The sequence below is a fragment of the Talpa europaea genome (assembly GCF_964194135.1).
Source record: "Talpa europaea genome assembly, chromosome: 3".
In the NCBI taxonomy this organism is placed as follows: Eukaryota; Metazoa; Chordata; class Mammalia; order Eulipotyphla; family Talpidae; genus Talpa; species Talpa europaea.
This window is the reverse complement of record NC_140069.1, coordinates 49,454,439-49,474,251: the sequence shown is the minus strand read 5'-3', so window position 1 is coordinate 49,474,251 and position 19,813 is coordinate 49,454,439. Positions and strand designations below refer to the sequence as shown.

At 41.1% G+C, this 19,813-nt stretch overlaps 1 protein-coding gene across 1 annotated transcript; it reads right to left on the bottom strand.

The window, feature by feature from the left end:
• Nucleotides 1-2,887: 2,887 nt before the first annotated feature.
• On the bottom strand, nucleotides 2,888-18,943 carry PRDM14 (PR/SET domain 14; the record flags this gene model as incomplete). The annotated part of the gene is made up of 7 exons (XM_084230554.1): nucleotides 2,888-3,115; nucleotides 4,014-4,115; nucleotides 10,957-11,159; nucleotides 16,185-16,455; nucleotides 17,359-17,516; nucleotides 17,604-17,657; nucleotides 18,241-18,943. The coding sequence occupies 7 exons, from the start codon at nucleotides 18,941-18,943 to the stop codon at nucleotides 2,888-2,890; spliced, it is 1,719 nt and encodes a 572-aa protein (XP_084086680.1).
• Nucleotides 18,944-19,813: the final 870 nt, after the last annotated feature.

The window sequence follows — 19,813 nt, the reverse complement described above, 5'->3', positions numbered from 1 at the left end:
ATGCCACTTCACTTTGAGCCGTTAATTTCCAGAGTTGAGATATCCTTTTTTACACACATTTTTGTAGTGTAATGAGTGAACAGATGATATTTAGCATCAGATATAGACCCAGCTAACAATAAGAAATATGATCAGAGAAACTACCTCACAAGAGATCTCTAAATATCATCCATCAGGCTCAGAGCTACAGGAAGAGTTCCATTATTTCTAACAGTAAAGTGAGAAAACTGTTCTATTGATATCCATTATTCCCAGGATGAGTACTATTTTGCCTGCAGTTTGCACATTAATGGTTTCTCTTAAAGCTGTTGCTTTTGATTTTGACAAATTATCTAGCTACTCAACTGTACCCACTATGTTTCAGGGGCTTGAAAGATAAAGCAATGGTTCTCAAAACTTTAATCTTGATTGTTGTACCCTATGCCAGAATTTTTGATGCAGTAGATTTAGGGTAAAACTAGGTCCAGGAGACACACTTTGTAGAACCAATGAACAAAAGCATATGTATCAATAACAGAAGCTGAATTGTATTTCATTTGCTTTGACTGACAAGGGAAAGGATGAAGATTTATTAAGTATCATCCAGAATGCAAGTCATCTCATTTTATTTGATACCCTACAATATAACTATCACATTATATTATGTCTGAGGATGTTAATCCTAAGAAATTAAGTGACTTGCCCAATATTACACAATGAGAAAGTGGTGGGCAAACACAAGTTCATCCAACTTCAAAATCTATATTCCAAGTGTATGTCCTAACAACATATAGCCAATGAAATTATATTGGCCCTAAATCTTAATTTCATTCTACTTTCTATGGGTGGTTTTAATTCTAGTTTGACAGTCTTAGTCTACTTCTTAAATTATCGTTATGTTGACTCAAATTATCTTTATAAATAGGTGCAATACACATTTTAAACATCAACTTTAAGGTAATTCCTAAAAGAGGTTATGAATTACTATTTTCCAGACAAAAATTGAAATATGTAACGTGATCATATGACAAAGACTTTGTGGAAATTGGTCAGATTAAATTAAATAGTCCCCCCCAATTTTCCAGTTAAGGTGAGCATGCATGACCCACTAAATATTATTTGGCATGTATGCATTTTGGAGTGATTACCCAAAAAAAGCAAAAGAAAAAAATTATCTTTTTTTTTTGCTACTATTCTGGTTAAGGAAAAAGTAGTTAATTTGCATTACTCAACTAGTGAAAAAATGTATCACACCAGTTCCTGATGTCTTGCTTTACTATTTATTTTTAAAATAATGTTCAAACCCATAAACAGTAAGAAATATATCTTTAACTAGCAGTCAAAAGAAAGGCTGCCTAATTACAGGATGAGACCCAATCTTTTCAAAAGACCATTGTTCTGACTTAATTAACATGAACTAAAACAGGCCTAAAACAACAGGGCACATTCCCATTAGGATAAATTACTCAGGCCTAGTCAACACAGCAAAGAATTCCCTGGAGGAAAATCTGTCACTGCTTTTCCACCTGCACTACATATCTGTCTCAAAGGACTCTGCTACAGCTGGGAGCCTCCTTCCGGAAGGGGCATCTGCTCCATATTGAAATTGCTCGATTCTGAGAGCTGTGAACCATGGCTAAAGAAAGGAAAAATCCTGTTAGTCTATAGAACCATGGCCAGGGATATGACATAGCTTAGTTGCCATGGTTGCTTACTCTGGTCTCAAGTTTTCCATGTGAATATTTAATAATTTTAAAGTATGTTGTTGCTTGCCTTATTATAGGGAAGAATGGGCTACTTCATAGAAAAATGCTATTTCCTAGGCAGGATTCCTAAGTTGAGCATAGCAGTCCTTAAGAGGCTAGGTTTCGAAGTAGGTGGACTGGGCTTTTCTGCACCACTTCCTTGCTCTTAGCCTCCATTTCCTCATCTGCAAAGTGGTGAACTCATTGGCACCATCTCATAAGGTTAAAGGTCAATAAATGTTGGCTATTACCATCCACAAGAGAGGAGCCTGCTCTCTGTCTCCTCACACATTAAATAAGATAATTCCCCACATACTTGCAACCCACTGATAACTTATATGGCACATTTTCCCTTTTACTCTATAAAATCGCATGTACCAGCTAATTAGAAAGACCTGAAAAAATTTCACTCCTCAGAAATGAAATCAGATTTAAAAGCAGAGCAATATAATTAATTAATTAGCCTATCATTTTTTAGCCATTCTTTGATAATTTTTCTCCTCCATTTGGTAAAGGTCACAGATGGTAGGGTGGATAAGTAATGTCTGTGTCCTCTAAGCAATTCTGTTTGGTGTTAAGCAAATTATGAACATACATTCATCATGTGATGGGGAAAGGTGGGAGTTAAGGGTTAGAAATGAATCCTAATAACCCTGAGAAATTAATTTGTGCCTGCATACTTAGTTATAATACCAATGAAGTTCTGACTTGAATGAGTTCTTAAAAAATTTATTCTATGAACAAATATAATAGGTGATGGCCACATATTGTAATTGGGGGCCCAAAGAAAATAGTAGAGAAAAGGCCTCCCTTTTCATCACAAAATTAGAGACTCTACTCCCAGCCCCTGAAATAAAATGCAGTGTCTCTCAGGGTTTATGTTAAGTTTTACATATCCCTAAGTACTACTAATATCCAGCTTTCACAATTTCTATTAAATTCACCCAAGTACCATCCTTATTGAAAATTATGAAAAATGTTTCTGTAAAAGCTGCTCAGATCAGTTAATAAATCTGACAAACTCAGCTAACAGGTTACTTCTATTTTTCTGTTTTGGTTGTTTTTTTGTCTCAATATATTATCATTTGTTTATACAATACACCCATAACCAAGAAAAATAAAGTCCTTAGTTTTCACAATGTCCCTGAACTCCCTCCTGAGGGTTAGTAGTCTTCATGAAACTTCATGTGGGAGAAGAATGCTTCTTGATCTGGGAGCGTTTTTCCACAGATGCTGCAGGAGCAGCCCTCATCCTCCTTGTGTGAGCGTCGTACATGGCTGTCATGGGCAGCGTGAGATGCAAAAGATTTACCACAGTACTTGCATTTGAAGGGCTTCTCTCCGGAGTGCTGCCTGATATGTGTGCGGAGTATGCTGGAGGCAGTAAACTTCTGCAGAGAATGGAAAGCAGAAAAAGTGAATATCCATTAGTTGGACAAAAATTAAACAAAGGAGTTAATTTTATTGTCACTGATTCTCAATTTTCTGATTGATAAACCAAAAGCTATCTAGAGCTCTTGGTCAACAGTAGTAGCCTTAATGTAGAAGGACACAATTGATTGTCACTCTGCTGGTTTTGAGTAGCACTTGTTATTATTAGAACAGTGGTTCTTCAGAGGCTAAGATCACCTGGGGGTCTAGTTAAAGATGCAGACCACCAACCGTATCCCCATGAGTATACTCACTAAGTTTGACATGAGACTCACCAACCTTCATTTAAACAAGCAATTCCAATGTAAGCAGACCTATGGCCACACTCTAAGATAAACTACAAAAGGACTAGCCATTATCAGCCAATTAGATAAAACAACACCTTATTGATCCCTTCTTTTCTAAATTTAAATTTTTAAATAATTGTAGATTGACATGCAGTTATAGCAATAGATTCTGTATCCCCTTTACGCAGTTTCCCCCAATGGACACACCTTACAAAACTGTAATACAGTATCACAACCAAGATTATGAAATAGATAAGATAGAGAACATTTCACTCTAAGGACCCCTCTTACTGTAGCATTTAAGAGCCCATGCTATTAAATACTACAGTTACACCTGTAATCATGGGGTTCCTATAAATGGGGGGGGTGTATTTCATTACACATGCCTTAAATATCATTGATAGAAGGTTATATCTTAAACAAACTTGGAGATATTTGGAGGTGGAAATGGGGACTGAACTAATTTACCAAGAACTTGTTATAAGCCAGATTTTATGCTTCAAATTCTTATCCATGTACACCCAAGCAAGGCTCAATTAAGGCAGATCCTTTAGCAGAAGGCTCCATTTACCTTTGTACAATACACACACTGGTAGGGTCTGTCTCCAGAGTGGACTCTCATGTGCTTGTTTAGACTGGAAGATTGAGAGAAACATTTCCCACATGTCGAACACTAAGTCGAGAAAGAAAAATATGGCTGAAATCACATTTTCCCTTAACAAGTTTATTTCACCATTGTGTTTACCCAGGATGAGAGAACTATTGTGTTTATTCTGTGTATTTTTGTAGGAAAAACCCAGACTTAGGGTCTACTTGGGAATGTAGAAAGATATCCTGGAACATTAAAGAACCCAGCAGTGTAGCCACGGCTTCTAGTGCAGAGCCTGCCCAATACTGTCATGTTAGGTAATTTTTCCAACATCTTTAGGTATCAAGTTGCTTCTCATGTGAAATGTAGGAATTGAACAAGATGATGGTGTTTAATAGAGTTCTGAGTAAGTCCTGATCCCAACAAGTAACTATGTGACCAGTGCAATTCAATTAAACTTGGAATCTGTTTCCAAATTCTTCTCATGAGCAAAATGCAGGATCTGTCTTCCTTACAGGGTTGTGAGTAAATTGCAAACATTGCATAATTACTTCAACAGGAATTTACTGAGTACTTACTATGTAGTCAACACTCTGCTAGAGATAAGAAGATAAAAAATGGAGTGGATGTGGTAAGGAATATATGGACTAAAATAGTGACACAGGTGACAAATGATGTGAGAACACATGGTACAGCCACTTGCTGTTCATCTCATCTCTCTGGATTCTTGATTCTGGTCAAATCATCTTAGGAATTCTAAGCCAGGTAAAGGAAACTACTGTGCTGCCATGCCCTGGCACCCCCGGTGTGTATACATGCACAGAGAGGAGTATATTTTCAGATTGTGAGATTCTGGGTGGATTAAGTCTTCTCTAGATTCATTCTTTTTAAATATTTATTTATTTATGCATACAAGAGCTGGGGTATAGGCAGAGCTGTGTGTGGGGGGTGGGTGTAAGAGTATTCACCAGAGACAGAGTGGGGAGAAAAGGCAGATTGACTGAAATACACTGCTGAGGGGAGCAGCAGGCAAGACAAGAGAGGTCTGCTGTGCCATGTGGGTCAGCTCCCTGGCTGGGGATTGAATTCATGCTATAGTTGCTGCCCATTGCTTCTTAGTTCTGAGATTTAACCCTTTGCATGACCAGGGAGGTCCCTTCTCTAGATTTAATGTACAATTTGAAATTTTAAAATAGTAAGTTTATGTATTATTGCTACTGAAGCAAAAATAATCAGATGTTTGGGCCTCCCTGGTGGTGCGAGGGGTTAAGTTGCAGCACTACGAAGCTATCTGCAAGCACTATAGCACAGCACCGAGTTCGATTCCTAGCTGGCCAGGGAGCTAACCCACATGGTGCAGATGACCTCTCCTGTCTTACCTGCTGCTCCCCTCAGCAGTGTATTTCAGTCAATCTGCCTGTTCTGTTCTCACTCTGTCTCTGGTGGATCCTTTCATTCCCCGCACCTCAGGCCTGTAACCCAGTTCTTGTATGCATAAGTCTTTGAAAAATGAAAAAGAATCAGATGTTTAAGCTAAATATGCAAAGAGAATAGATTAATTAAAATTTCTGGAAATTAAAAACAAGCATGAACCAAAAAAGTACAGAATAGGAGTGTATAAGTCAATTGCTAAAGACTAGATAGATGATCTGAGGAATAGAACTGGCACAATCTGAGAATGTTAAAAAACAAAAAATAATAGTTAAACATAAGGATAAAGCCAACCTGATCTCTGGCTGAAAGGAGTTTCAGGAAAGAACAAAGATCTAGAAGATAACAACCAAAGAAAGAACAAGAAAATACCTTTGAGCTCAGGACTTGTAACTTCATATGGAAAGACTGCCTGTAATCTGTTGATTATAGTCCAAGAGGAAAAGACATCCATTTTAACACATTCTGCTATAATTTCAGAATTCCAAAGATAAACTATTTCCACAAAAAAACTGGCTATTTACAAAGAACTGAGTCAGACTGACAACAAATGATAGAAGAAAACTGAGAGATGCCTTGAAATTTCTGAGGAAAAATATTTCTAAAATTCTGTATCCAGCCAAACTATCAAAGTGAAATATTTTCAAAGTGAAAATATTCTCCAAGAAGGACTTAGAAAAATTTTCACTATGGATGCTTAAAAATGATTACCTGAAGATATGACAAACTAATAACAAAAAGAAATCATGAAAGAGAAAGTGTGGGATGGAAGAATCAGTGGAACTAATTCAGAAAAGCAAGGAAAATGATCCAAACATGACAGGTCATAGGCCCAGAAAACAACCCACCTGTTCAGAATAAATTCCAAGAATGTTTCCAAAGAACGTAAATGCATTATACAAGTTGGAGAATTAAGAAAAAAACATTTATCTCTCACAATTAAAAATCCTAGAAAAACAAAAACTTATGAGAAGAAAGTCTTCCATAAAGTTGATTAATTGATGGTGCTTAAGAGACAATTCTTTATGAAAAATAGCTGTCTCCATTGGTCAGGTATTCCAGAATGTTGGGGAGGACTGACATTCTGAACCCATTTATGAACTATTCTTATTACTCATTGTTATGAATCATGGGGATTTCTTCTAACACTTTTATTTTGTGTTAAAAAAAGGGTTTCCCTGCTGACCTAGGGGCTAAGTCTCAGCAATATCACCTTGAAGGCCTGAGTTCGACCCCCAGACAGGGAACTAACACACATATGGTGCAGCAGAACTCTTGTCTCAACTGCTGCCCTTTTCACAGTGTATTTCAGTGAATCTGCCTGTTCTGCTCCCCACTCTGTCTCTGATGAATCCTCTCACACCACCACCTCCTAAACCCCAGTTCTTTTATGCAAAAATTTAAAAAGAAAAGTATTTAGGTTTTAAATGCTTTTGGAGGGTAGTGATACAGGGTTTTTTCCATTGTTTGTTGTATACCCAGCATCTAATGACATTTCTGTAAATCAGTAACATTTTTCTCTTTCAATAGATGATAGATTGTTCTTACTAAAAGTAATTGTTCTGAAGTTCTGCATGTTTGTTTCACTTGAGTTTCTTTTCTTTTTAAAAAAAAAATTTTTTTTATTTATTTATGCATAGAAGAACTGAGGTGTAGGCCAGAGGTGTGGGGAGGGAGAGGATTCCCCAGAGACAGAGTGGGGAGCATAACAGGCGAATCTAATGAAATACACTGCTGAGGGGAGTAGCGGGCAAGACAGGAGAGGTCTTCTGCGCCATGTGGGTTAGCTCCATGTGGGTTAGCCAGTAACAAACTCATGCCGCAGTGGCTGGCGATAGCTTGATAGCACTGAGACAATCCTTGCACCACCAGGGAAGGCCCTCACTTTAGTTCCTTTTCTTCTGTTGAGTGAACTGTTTTCTTTTAGACTTATACAGAAATTAAATATACTTTATCATCTTAAAAGTATTCAAATGAAAGTATATGATATAAAAAAATGAAATGAGAATTACAAATGTTAAGCAGTAAAAACAAGGAAAGAAAAAAAATCTTAATTCCCTAAACATAATGAAGATAACGAGTCATGGGAAATTCATGGTGAGATGTTCAGAGAACAACCACCTACATCCCTGGAGCGCAGCACAGAATTCTTGGCTAGAGACTTGGAACCATTGTGAAATGGTATTTATAGTCATGATAAATAAAGGATGAGACACTCCGGAGAGTTTGCAAATACAAGATAACTGAAGAGGAGCGTTGGAGTATGACAGGACTTATCCTTTTCTATTGCCAGTTTAAAATGATTATTCCTGCACTCTACCAGAAAACCAGGTCCCCATCATCACTTCACAATTATCAGTTTCCAGTCCTTCCTGATAGGTCTTGTCATCTACTGACCTCCTGGGCCACAGTGCCAATTCCAAAGACCATAGTACCATCTATAGCTTCTCTCCTCAAACCCTAACCTAAGACCATTGTCCTCAGTGTTGAAGCCCATGAGTGATCCAACATGCTAGTAGAAATCTCTTGACATAACATTCATCTTTAATCAAAAACAAAGCAAACACTGATCCCAAAGCATCTATTTTTAACACCCTGTCATCTCTGCCAGAAAGTTTGACAAGTAATCCTAAATGCCGTATGTCATCAATTGTAAGATCCTCCATTACTTTATGTGCTAGAAAAAAAATGCTACCAATTTAAAATATGACATGTCATCGCTAGTTGAACTCTCCAAGTTCAGAAATAAAAGTGTGAAAAATCTCCAAATCCTAGAGTTGATAAAAAATATTACAAAAGCATGTAGCAATATACATATTCTGCAAGGACAAACCACGGGGTAAATAAGCTATTAATAAAATGTATTTTAAAATTTAAACCTCATTAATAATATAGATGCAAATTCAAAGGGGATATAATTTCTCATTTATCAAAATGGCACCCTAAAAGAAGATTATTATGGGAGACCTGGTGCAACTTATTTTACTCAAGCCCAGTTGGCTGGACTAAAGACTGACACCTTCCCTGGAAAGCATTTGACACCTTAATTTGAGAACCTTAAAAGCTGTACACATATTTTGACCCATCTTTTTTACTTCTAGAAAAGAAAACATGAATTCTACATAATTTTGTTCACTGTAGAAATGTTGTAAAAATACACAAAATGGGATTGGTTAAATAAATTATGGCACATTCATCTGAAGTACTGACATTAGTCACTTTTATGTTTACAAATTAGGTCTTTTTTTTTTTTTAAATCTTTTTTTTTTTGAAGATTTATTTATTTATTTATACAAGCACTGGGTACAGTCAGAAGCGGGGGAGGGTGAGAGGATTCACCAGAGCCAGAGCGGGGAACAGAACAGACAGAATGATGAAATACACTGCTGAGGGGAGCAGCGGGCACAGCAGGAGAGGTCTGTTGCACCATGTGGGACCCTCGCCAGTGGCCAGGGATCTAACTGGCACTGCAGACGCTGCGGGCAGCTTCGCGGCCCAGCACTCAACCACTGCGCCATCAGGGGAGGCCCTACAAATTAGGTCTTGGTGTAATGTGAAGTCAGAAAAGTAGCCTCATAAAATTCAGTATGACCCAAAGCATATTAAAAATACCTTCATGGGGCCTCCCTGGTGGCGCAGGCGGTTGAACACAGTGCTGTAAAGCTGTCCGCAGCCTCCACAGCTCAGGTTCAATCCCGGCCAGCCGGGGAGATACCCACATGGCGCAGCAGACCTCTTCTGTCTTGCCTGCTGTTCCTCTCAGCAGTGTATTTCAGTCAGTCTGCCTGTTCTGTTCCCGCTCTGTTTCTGGTGAATCCTCTTGCCCTCCCGCGCATCTGGCTATACCCCGGTTCTTGTATAAATAAATAAAAAATCTTTTAAAAAAAATGCATGTGTAGAAAGAAAATTATACTTAAAATGTCTTAACTTTGGGTTATTGAATATCAGGTAGCTTTTATTTTATTTTTTCCTCCAAGTATGCATTATTTCTATTTCGCTATATTAAAAAATTAAAATTAAAGTTTGCCAAGTAAAGGTAAAAATCACTGTTGGCTTCATTCACAGACTCCCAGAATCAGAATTAGCAATACAATGTGTTCTTTTTGGATGGTTCTTTCATTTACGTAGCTTTTATAATAAGGTAGTTTAATGGCATCATGCTATACACATTCTGACACTTATTTTTGCTTAATACACCATGATTTATACAACTGATTCAATAATTCTTATAATCAATTGATATTTAACACGCAGTCTCTAAATCACTACTATCAGAATATTAGATAGTACAACTTTTGACTTTTTGCCAGTCTGAGAGATAAGAAATAATTTCAGTCTTAATATTTAAATGTTCTTAGAATTATAAAATCAATGTGCTAGTTTTTAAAAAGACTCAATGTTTACAGGATATCGTTACTAAATATGACTTTTTTAGAAGTTTAGCTGTGACCGGGAGAGGAGAGATAGGAACAATTCTTTGATGATGACTTAATTTTCAAATGAGGAAACCAGGAACCTCTCTGGTGGCACAAGGGGTTAAGATGCAACCTATAAAGCTATCAGCAGCTGCTGCAGCACGAGTTTGTTCCCCGGCCAGGGAGCTACCCACATGGCACAGCAGACCTCTCCTGACTCGCCTGCTGCTCCCATCAGCAGTGTATTTCAGTCAATCTGCCTGTTCTGTTCCCCACTCTGTCTCTTGTAGGTCCGCTCACCCTCCTCTGGCCTGTACCTCAGCTCTTGTATGCATAAATAAATAAATCTTTATAAAAAAAATCAAATGAGGAAATCTGGAGCTAGAGTAGCTCAAAGTTGCAGCATCATTGGTTGGACCTACAGGGCCCGGAGGCAAACCCATGCCTGTCTGACCCAAGTTCTGTAAGTCCAATGGTAGTTTGTACTTTTTTGCACAAAGTCTGGCAAAGCCACTAGATATCCAGAATGGTGAAAAATATTCCCTTCATGCCATTATTGCCTTTCTCCCTTACCAAATCCTCAGTGTACCATAGAGATCTTCCATTCTTTGGATCATGGTCATAACTATCAATAAGCCTGCACAGGTTATGGACAAGATGCAGTTACCTAAAACCAAACGCCAACCTCTTTCCTGCCGGGAATATCTCAACACTCTCCCTTGACTCCTCAATCATCCTGCTGATATAATAAATCAGATACCCCATTGTCCTCCTAGATTTGGCTCAAGGTCACCTCTTCTATGAGGCCTTTCATTATCCAAGGGTCCAGAGAGAAGGGGACTCTCATTCTCCATGTTCGTCTCTATTCTACACAGCCACCTTACACTCAGCACTGGTGCTGTTTTAGTTCACGCCTGCCCTTCCACAGCACTGCCACCTCCTTTAGAGCTATCTTACCAGGCATTAGATCCCAGCACTTAGCACCTAAAAGGCCATCAATGTATGTTCAGGGGCTTGGAGAAGGAGTGTGAAAGCAGAGTGTGAGGGTAGACAGGGGTCATTCCTACCCTGGCTCTTACCTTGTGAGGCCTGTGCTTCTCATGTACATGAAGAATATGGATTCTGAGCCGGTCACGCTTCTCAAATGATCGTTTACAGAGCGAGCAGGGAAATTTCCTATCACCCATGTCCACACAGGGGGTGTACTTGAGATGCTTATCTCTGTAATATTTGTAGGTAAATACTTTTCCACATCTTTCACATCTGTAACCTTCTGCAGATTCTGCCAAAGAGAGGGAAAACACGAGGGACTTGGTCAGCTACCTTCTCTCATCCTTACTTCCAACAAGATTTAAACAAACAAAAACTGCTTATTATAGAAAAGTTAAAACATATCAAAGTCAAAATAGAAAAAAACCTTCATGTGCATGTGCCCAACACCAACCTTTGACAGAGACCAAGTTGTAGCCAATTGTTTTTATTTCTATCATTTCCCTCTATAATAGATTTCAATACTAATTTATCATTTGGTTCATAAACACCTCAATCCATAATCTTTAAAAGATACTGACTTGGGCCTCCCTTGTGGCGCAAGGGGTTAAGACACAACCTATGAAAATGTCCGCAGCCTCTGCAGCACGAACTGAATCCCCTGGCCTGCCAGAGAGCTACCCACATGGTGCAGCAGACCTCTCCTGTCTCGCCCGCTGCTCCCCTCAGCAGCGTACTTCCGTCAATCTACCTGTTCTGTTCCCCACTGTCTCTGGTGAATCCTCCCACCTCTGGCCTATACCCCAGCTCTTGTATGCATAAATCAATCAATCTTAAAAAAAAAAAAGATACTGACTTAAGTTTAACCATACTGCCATTCATAGCTAAACCATCACCTCACTCCTTGATAAAAATGCAAAGTACATGTACATATATACACATAATATGCACTGAATTATTTTAGTTCAATTTAGGATTCAAAATCTACATATTCCTATGTCCCTTCAACATTTTAATGTACAGGTTTTCTTCACCTCCCGAAGAAAACCTAATTTATGAGCATCTTAATTCAGGCCTCCCTGGTGGCACAGGGGTTAAAGTCAGTGCTAAATTCGGCATGAGTTAGATCCCCAGCAGGCCAGGGAGCTAACCCACATGGGACAGCAGACCTGTCCTCTCTCACCCTCTGTTCTTCTCAGCAATGTTTCTCAGTACATCCACCTGTTCTGCTCCCCACTCTGTCTCTGGTGAATCCTCTCAACCCCCACACCTCTGGCCTATACCCCAGTTCTTGTATGCATAAAGAAATCTTATAAAACAGTTTAGGACCTCCCTACTAGTGCAAGGGGTTGAGTACTGCACTGTGAGGCAATCCGCAGCCCCTGCGCACGAGTTCGATCCCCAGCCAGCCAGGGAACAACCCACATGGCACAGCAGAACTCTCCTGTCTCGCCCGCTGCTCCCCTCAGCTGTGTATTTCAGTTGGTCTGCCTTTTCTGTTCCCCAGTCTGTCTCTGTGAATCCTCTCACCCCCTGCATCTCTGGACTGTACCTCAGCTCTTGTATGTATAAATAAATAAATCTTAAAAAAATAACTAAAAAACAGTTTAATCCTATAGTTCTTGAATACACCCCAGAATGGTACTTATTAACAAGATTATACAAATGCATCTCTTTGTCCCTTTCTGATTAGTTTGAGCTACAAGTTCAAGCAGTTCCCCAGGACAATGAGGGACACCCACAACTTCCTTCTCAGGCCTCACAAGTGTGGTTCTGTTTGACCCCTAAGACCTATGAGGTCTTACGCACTCTTTCAGCTTAGGGCCCACATCTCTGAACTTTTGGGGACAATTCCAGAGGTAGAATTTTCATGGATAGAATATGAATGACAATTTTTTGCCTTCTTTAATATATAGTGTTTTAACAATTTAATTCCAACACTTACTGAGGTCTTACCAACATGAGTGAGAAAGGTAAACCTACTTTTAATCAATGGAAGTGGGAGGGGGAGAACTGAGGTTAGAGAGGGTGCTACCGACTCTAGCAAAGAAGGTCTCAAATTCAGGGGTGTCTATGTGTTGGGGGCAGGGGAGAAGATGGGCCACCTACAAAAGCATCCCTGCTGTGGACACTCTGGATTCCTGCGGATAAAGTGGCTTTGACTGTGAATGCATCACTGAGAATCATTGTCTGCCCCAGGGAGGGAGAGAAGAGCCAAGGCGAATATCTGAAAGTCTGTAGATGGAAATCTTTTCTGCATCAGGACAGCAGGGAGGCTAAGCATCAGGAATTTTGTTAGTTAACAACTAAGACAAGGCACGTTTAACAGGTGACTAAGGAAATAAACCATTCATTAAGTAAATAACCAGGAAGGTAACCACCAACCCCAGGATTATCCATTGCCCAGCAAAGTCTATCACTTTCATTGAGGTGCTAATACTCTCAGAATACTCCCGCTGGGATGGTTTTTACTCAGAGCTAGAATTTTCATTGGTCAGACATACCTAACCTTCCTGCTTCCCGCGGTGGGGAAGAGTCTACAAGACAGGGTCCAAGATCTTTACAATTGAAAGCACTATAGCAAACCAGAATTAAGAGTAAGTTTCAATAGTTTGTCTAACAACCACTTACGAGTGGCATACCGCCTTTACTAATCAGGTTTCAGCCTCCTCAGCTGCCTACAGGTGCTTGGATATTTATCTTAACTAATTTTATCCTATCCCCTCTCCTTCTTCCTCCCAGCGCCAACATACCCCCCCCCCAGTCCCCTTCATCAAATACTCTTTATCCAAGGGGTTTCCCAATATCAGGATGCTTTCTGCCTCACCACACAGTTCAGACAGAATTTGCAAACGATTTAGAGTTGTCGTCACATTCCACACCTCCAACTCCCAAAACACACACTCCGCAGCCTGGCATACTCAAATAACCCGCCTACATAGGGCCCAGACCCTTCCCTCCCATTCAAGACCTTAAAGGGGAAGAACCCACCAGCCCTGGAAAAAAGTCTGCAAAGAGCAATTCTTTTGAGAGAACAGAGGAATTTTGATTTTTTCTTTCTTTTTTTAATCCTATCCAAAACATTCCTGTTAACAGAAAACAAATGAATTCATCCACAATTCTGCCCAACAAAGTAAATTGTTCATAAGTTTCTTTCCATACATAGTCAAAAAATTAGATCATCTTAACAGCATCCTGTGCATCCTATGTAATTTGGTTCAGGATAGGAGCACAGGAAATTCAAAAGTTTGCATCTTTGTTGCTTGTTATACAATTGCGATCTCTGATGCCTGCATGTTAATTCATGTTACTCATCATCATTTACTTGTTTGTATTTGTTTTAATGAATAAGTTGGGATATTTAGGTTGTTTGATTTTTTTCCCCTTGGACAATTTCCCAAAGATAATTTTCCAGAAGAGTCTTGCTGAGATATCAAAGGTTATGAACATTTTAATAATTTGATACATAACATTAAATAATTTTTCAAAAGTGTAACTGATTATATTTTATGTTATCAAGTATTTATTTTTCTCAAATCCTTTTTCATTTCTTAACAATGATTGGTATATATTTTTAAAGTGACCAAAAAGACTTATTTGACTTGGTGCTAAGTATTAGATAACTGTTAGGTCTACAGACTCTGTAGAGAGTTTCCCCATATCACCCCCCTCCCCACACACACACCTAACACGAGCCCCATCCCCACACCATGCACATTAGGGTAGAAGGAAAACAGCTCACCACCCAGAGTTCAGACCACACCACCTAACCCTTGGTGAAATAGTACTTGCCTTTCACTTCACTATCTCCAAAGCTTTCCTTCCCCTGCTTAACACATCCTTTATTTCATTTTAACCTTAAAGCAACTTTTCCCTAGTTCAGTCATAATGTCTTCCTCCTTCATTAAATACAATCCAGAAGCCGGGGATATTATAATGTTTAGGGTTATATCCTGCACTTGAAGGGTCTCAGTTCTAGCATGGAGACATGCTTGCAAGGCAATCACTATTGTGTGTGGAGAATGCAATTCCCACTTTCTTTTACCTGTTACTTATTACACTTATAACACAATAATGTGGTCCTTCTATGTGATTTCACATATTAGAACATCTTCTCCCATCTAGTAGTTCCCAAGCTCTTCCGTTTACAAAAACCTCTTATAGAGCTTACTTAAAAAGCAAATTCCAGGGCCTCCCTGGTAGCTCAAGGGGTTAAGGACAGAACTATGAAGCTGTCTGCAGCCTCTGCAGCATGAGTTTGATCTCCAGCCACATGGCACAGCAGACCTCTCCCAACTCGCCCGCTGTTCCCCTCAGCAGTGTGTTTCAGCCAGTCTGCCTGTTCTGCTCCCCCCTCTGTCTCTGGTGGATCCTCTCACCCCCCCAACCCCCCTATCTCTAGCCTGCACCCCAGTTTTTGTATGCATAAATAAATAAATCTTAAAAAAAAAAAAGCAAATTCCAGAAGTTCACCCCTAGAGAGTGGGATGATAGTCCTTTAATTCTTTAGTCATTAATTGGTGCCCAGAGTCCAGTAGCATCACCACCCCCTGGAAGCTTCATAGAAATGCACTATCTAGGGTCTCAACTCTGAATGAGAAACTGCATCTTCCCCAAACCCCAGATATTCACACCCACATTAAAATTTGAGAACCAGAATGTGACATGATGCTTCTTAAACACAACTGAGGCCCATATTAAGAAAAACATCTTATATTTGAGAGCCAGCATACAGACACATACCCATTTGAAACAAAAATTTCAAATAATGCTTCCTCTTACTTAAGTGAGATTCACTCAATATTTTCTATTTTATTTTATTCTTACAGTCTGTTTTTTCTTTTAATGCTGGTTTTGACCACTGAATTGATTTCCGACCCCATTAAGATACTGCAAACCATCATTTGGAAAACAATGATCTCCAGTTTTGACTTCATCAAGTGTGTAAGCCTGAGCACAGATGAGTTAGAAACTGGCTCACCTAAGGCATAGGTTGCATCCATTTATTTCTCTTTTATTTATTCTTGGTATGGGGAGGGAAGGGAGAGGATGGCAGGGCAAGAACAAAAGAAAAATACCCTTGTGAATAAAAGAAGGTTCCGCAGTTTTAAATGAGGCTGTTTTCCTCCAGCTGGGTAATGCCCCCCAGATAGAGACACCCTTTGTTTAGTATCCTGCATTAGTCCTCCGGAGAGAGAAGTCCCTCAAGTAAGCAGAGAAGCTGCAGGAAAACCTGTAGGAGGCTGTTGGTTTGGGGGAAAAGCCCAGTCCTTCCACTAGGAAGTTCTCACCAAGTGAGGCAAAGGTGTGCACTCACCTTCAGATAGCCCAGGCACCTGTTTTCCCAGCTCTGAGAGGTGAAGGCTCACAGGAATATCCAAAAACTTCTCATAGCAGTCTCCATACCACACAAGGAGTTCTTGGTTCTGGTAGATCTCCTTGCAGCTCTCATAAAATATCTGCCCTTGACATTGCACCGCCACTAGGTTCTGTTCCTTAGGAAAACGGGCACAATTGACATAGGACATCCAGTTCCCAGAACTTCCTTTTCCATCTATAAAGTGGCTCAGATGACCATCTTCAAAGATCTAAATGAAATAAGACATTAAGTTTGGGATGTATATTTTTTGGCCTCTCCTATAAATTTACTATTAAAAATGTATGATCCAAATTTCATACTTGAGTCTACTGAATATAATATTGTTATTATTAACATTACGCCTAAATAGATTAGCTTAAAGATATCAGGTGATGATATTTTGATAGATGTTCCTTTTATCACTTTCTTAATTTCCAAATTTCTATAGCAAGCATACAGTGATTTCATAAGCAGAGTATAAAAGAAAGGAGGTTAATTCCACCAAGTAAAGACACCCAGTTATCATGGGTGCAACCTAGTTATCATGCATATTAACAGAGCCATTCTCAATGCTTTCTCTGTTGTTGGCAATTGTCTTCAATGTTTTGTTATTATAAACAGCCCTGTGATTAACATCTTCCACAGTCTGATTTTCAGGTTACTTTACTAAACTATAATCCTAGAAGTAGAAATTCAGGGTCAATGCAGTCCTGCCAGCATGTTCCTTACATATAGTCAAGAGTATCAGACTTTAAAAATTGTTGGCTAATTTCATTAGCAAATGATAATATTTTTAAATTTTTTTATTTCCTTGGATATATTTTCAGCATCACTATATTTAAAAATTTAGTTTTGTCTATAAATATAACACAATGCATGAATTCCTCAAATGTATATTCCATGACTAATCTTCAGACTAAAATGACTTAAGGTCCCTGGAACTCATGCAGAGGTGTTATTTCATGGCATGAACACCTGCTTTTCCTTTCCTTTATATTGCAAAACAGCACAAGATAGCAGATTACTGAACTGTCCTCTTCTCCCAGGCCAAGCCTCTCCCAGGGAGGTAGAAGCCAAGATTTCCCCCTACCCTGCTCTCTCCCCACATTCAGACCAGCAGAAACACACTTACCTCCCACATCAGAGAATTGTCTCCATAGGTTTTGACTTCACTGGCGTTGACCACTTTACCCTGAAAGGGCCCAAACTGGATTCCTTTGGCAATGAGACTGCTGCAGAACACACCAAAATGTGGGGCTGCACCAAACTTCGTCTGCCTGATGCAGAGACCTAGGGGAAACCCAAGGCAAGAAAGCCATAAAACGCTGACTGAAACAGTTTTTGAGGAAAGAAATACAAGCAAGGAGGCCAGCCTACCTTCTGGTAGTTGAACAGAGTCTTTATCCAGAGTTTGGGGAAGAGAATCAGATCCTAGAAAAAGACAGGGCTAACATTTTATTTGTCATTAACAAGAATGATGAAATGTTTTCATGAATTATTTTCCTCTGTACTTCCTAGAGGTAATCAATGATTATCCCAAATTTGATTAATTCTTTAGAATTTTTCCTACTTTCCTTTATATTTTTTCTTCATATACAATTTCTCGATTGGAACTTGGAACAACTCTTGCCAGGTTATGTAATCAACCCCATTTCGCAAATTTAAGGAACTTAAGAGTCAGGTAATAATGACTGAGTAAGGTCAAGGTAGAAGACTGAGCTGAGATACCAAATATGAACTGAATCAGATCCATGCACATCCTGCTAGAATCTGAAACCAGCTGACATACCCATTGCAGGCAGCATTTCTCTCCAGATCCTCAGCTCTGGCTAAAACAAACCATAGGAGTCTGCAAGTTAAGTAATTAAAGCCTCCCCAGGCCCCTTTCTCTAATGGAATGTACATTCACTCTCACTCTCCCAGACTTGTTAGCCTTAACTCCACCTACAAGGGCCCCTTCCCCAGTCTACTCCCGCAACCCATCCTCTAGGTGATGTATGTAGACTGCCTTTACCAGAGCTGTCTGCAGGGACAGAGAGCCCGGAAATCGCATGGTGCAGACGAGTTGAGTGCTCCAGGCTGGGAATGACCCCATACAAGACTAATTGCAGGTCTTCCTGGGTGAAGTGGTAACGACGAGACGGCTTCCCCTCTTGGTTCAGAAGTTTGGGGGCCTCTTCAGACAGACTGCTGGGGGAGCAAGAAAATAACTGGGAGAACTTCAGCCCTTCAGATAATAAAGACGCATTCACAGGAGGCGGCAGAAACAAAGTTTCGGGTCCACAATATTGGCCACTGTCGCTGCGGCCACCAACGTGGCCCAAGTCTTCATTGCCGGCGCCTGGATACTCGCGGCTGTTGTTGAGTAAGTGTGACACCTCTCTCGGGAGGTGAGGAATTGGGTACCACGTTGGCAGCTTACTGTACCAGGATAGATCGTAGGGCGGCTCCCTCTGTAGGGCCTGGTTGGGGCTCAGCAAGGGAGGCGCGGTCCGGAAGGCAAAGGGGGGTAGAGTCTGGGACGCTGACACTGCGGCCTCCAGCTGCCGGAAAGGTTGGAAATCCTCCTCGGCAGAGATAAGGGCGTTCGCGTAGTGGCCGTAGGGCTGGAAAGGCGTGTAATAAGCTGCGAAGTGGTGAGGGCTGCTTTGGAAGCTCTCCGGCGGGTAGTACACCTTGTCTTGGGGGCCGGTCTCAACTAGCGGCCGCAGGGCCATCCTGGGCTGCTGAGCGCGTGGAATCTGCATTAAAGCAAGAGACACTGAGCTCTGGAGAGGGACGCGCCGCCAGCCGCGGGGCCCCACGCCTCCCTGCCTAACCTGCCCCTCCCGAGCCAGCTTTAGGTCGAAGGAAATGGAGTAAACTTTCCAATTCGATTCCTCGAACTCTATCCCACAAACAAAACAACAATAAAAACAAACACAACCCCCCTCCCCCAACGAAACTCTGCTGCAATCCCGCCCGACTCCAAATTCCCGGTAAGGTCGGCTGCGCCTACCCTCTCCAAACACACCTGGGCTAAGCGCAGCGGGTTTACAACACCCGCTCCACATCCAGCCCCAAACCTGCTCCTGCAAAATCTATTTCAAGCTCCGTCTCCCGCCCTCTTTTCCGTCCAACAAAACTCTCGCAGGGTGGATCCGGGCTGCTGGGTCCTCTCTTTCCCCAACCTGGGGCCGAAAGCCGAGCGCAAGACCCGCCGCACTGAGCTTTGCGGGAGGCGGCAGCTCCAGGCGCTCCTAGGGCCCCAAGCGCGAGGGAGGGACGCTGGTGTGCGAGCAGGAGACGCAGTCCCCGAGCCTGGAACAGGTGTAGGGAGGCCAGTAGGCTGCGACCCAGGCAGTCCCGGCCGCCGGGGGCTGGGGCAGGGCAGGGGCGAGGGGCGCCACCTTAGTCTCCCTCGAAGCACCGCAGCCAGCGATCGGTTGTCCCGCGCAGGCCGCGCCCGCGACATCCCCATGTGCCCTCTGGAAATTCCAGTCACCTCACCTGGGAGTTAGGGGCCTGGGGTCGCCTCTCAGGAGCCGACAAGGACCAGAGTCAACCCGGCCGCCCCCCGCCTCCCTTACCTCTGCGCCGCCGCCCCG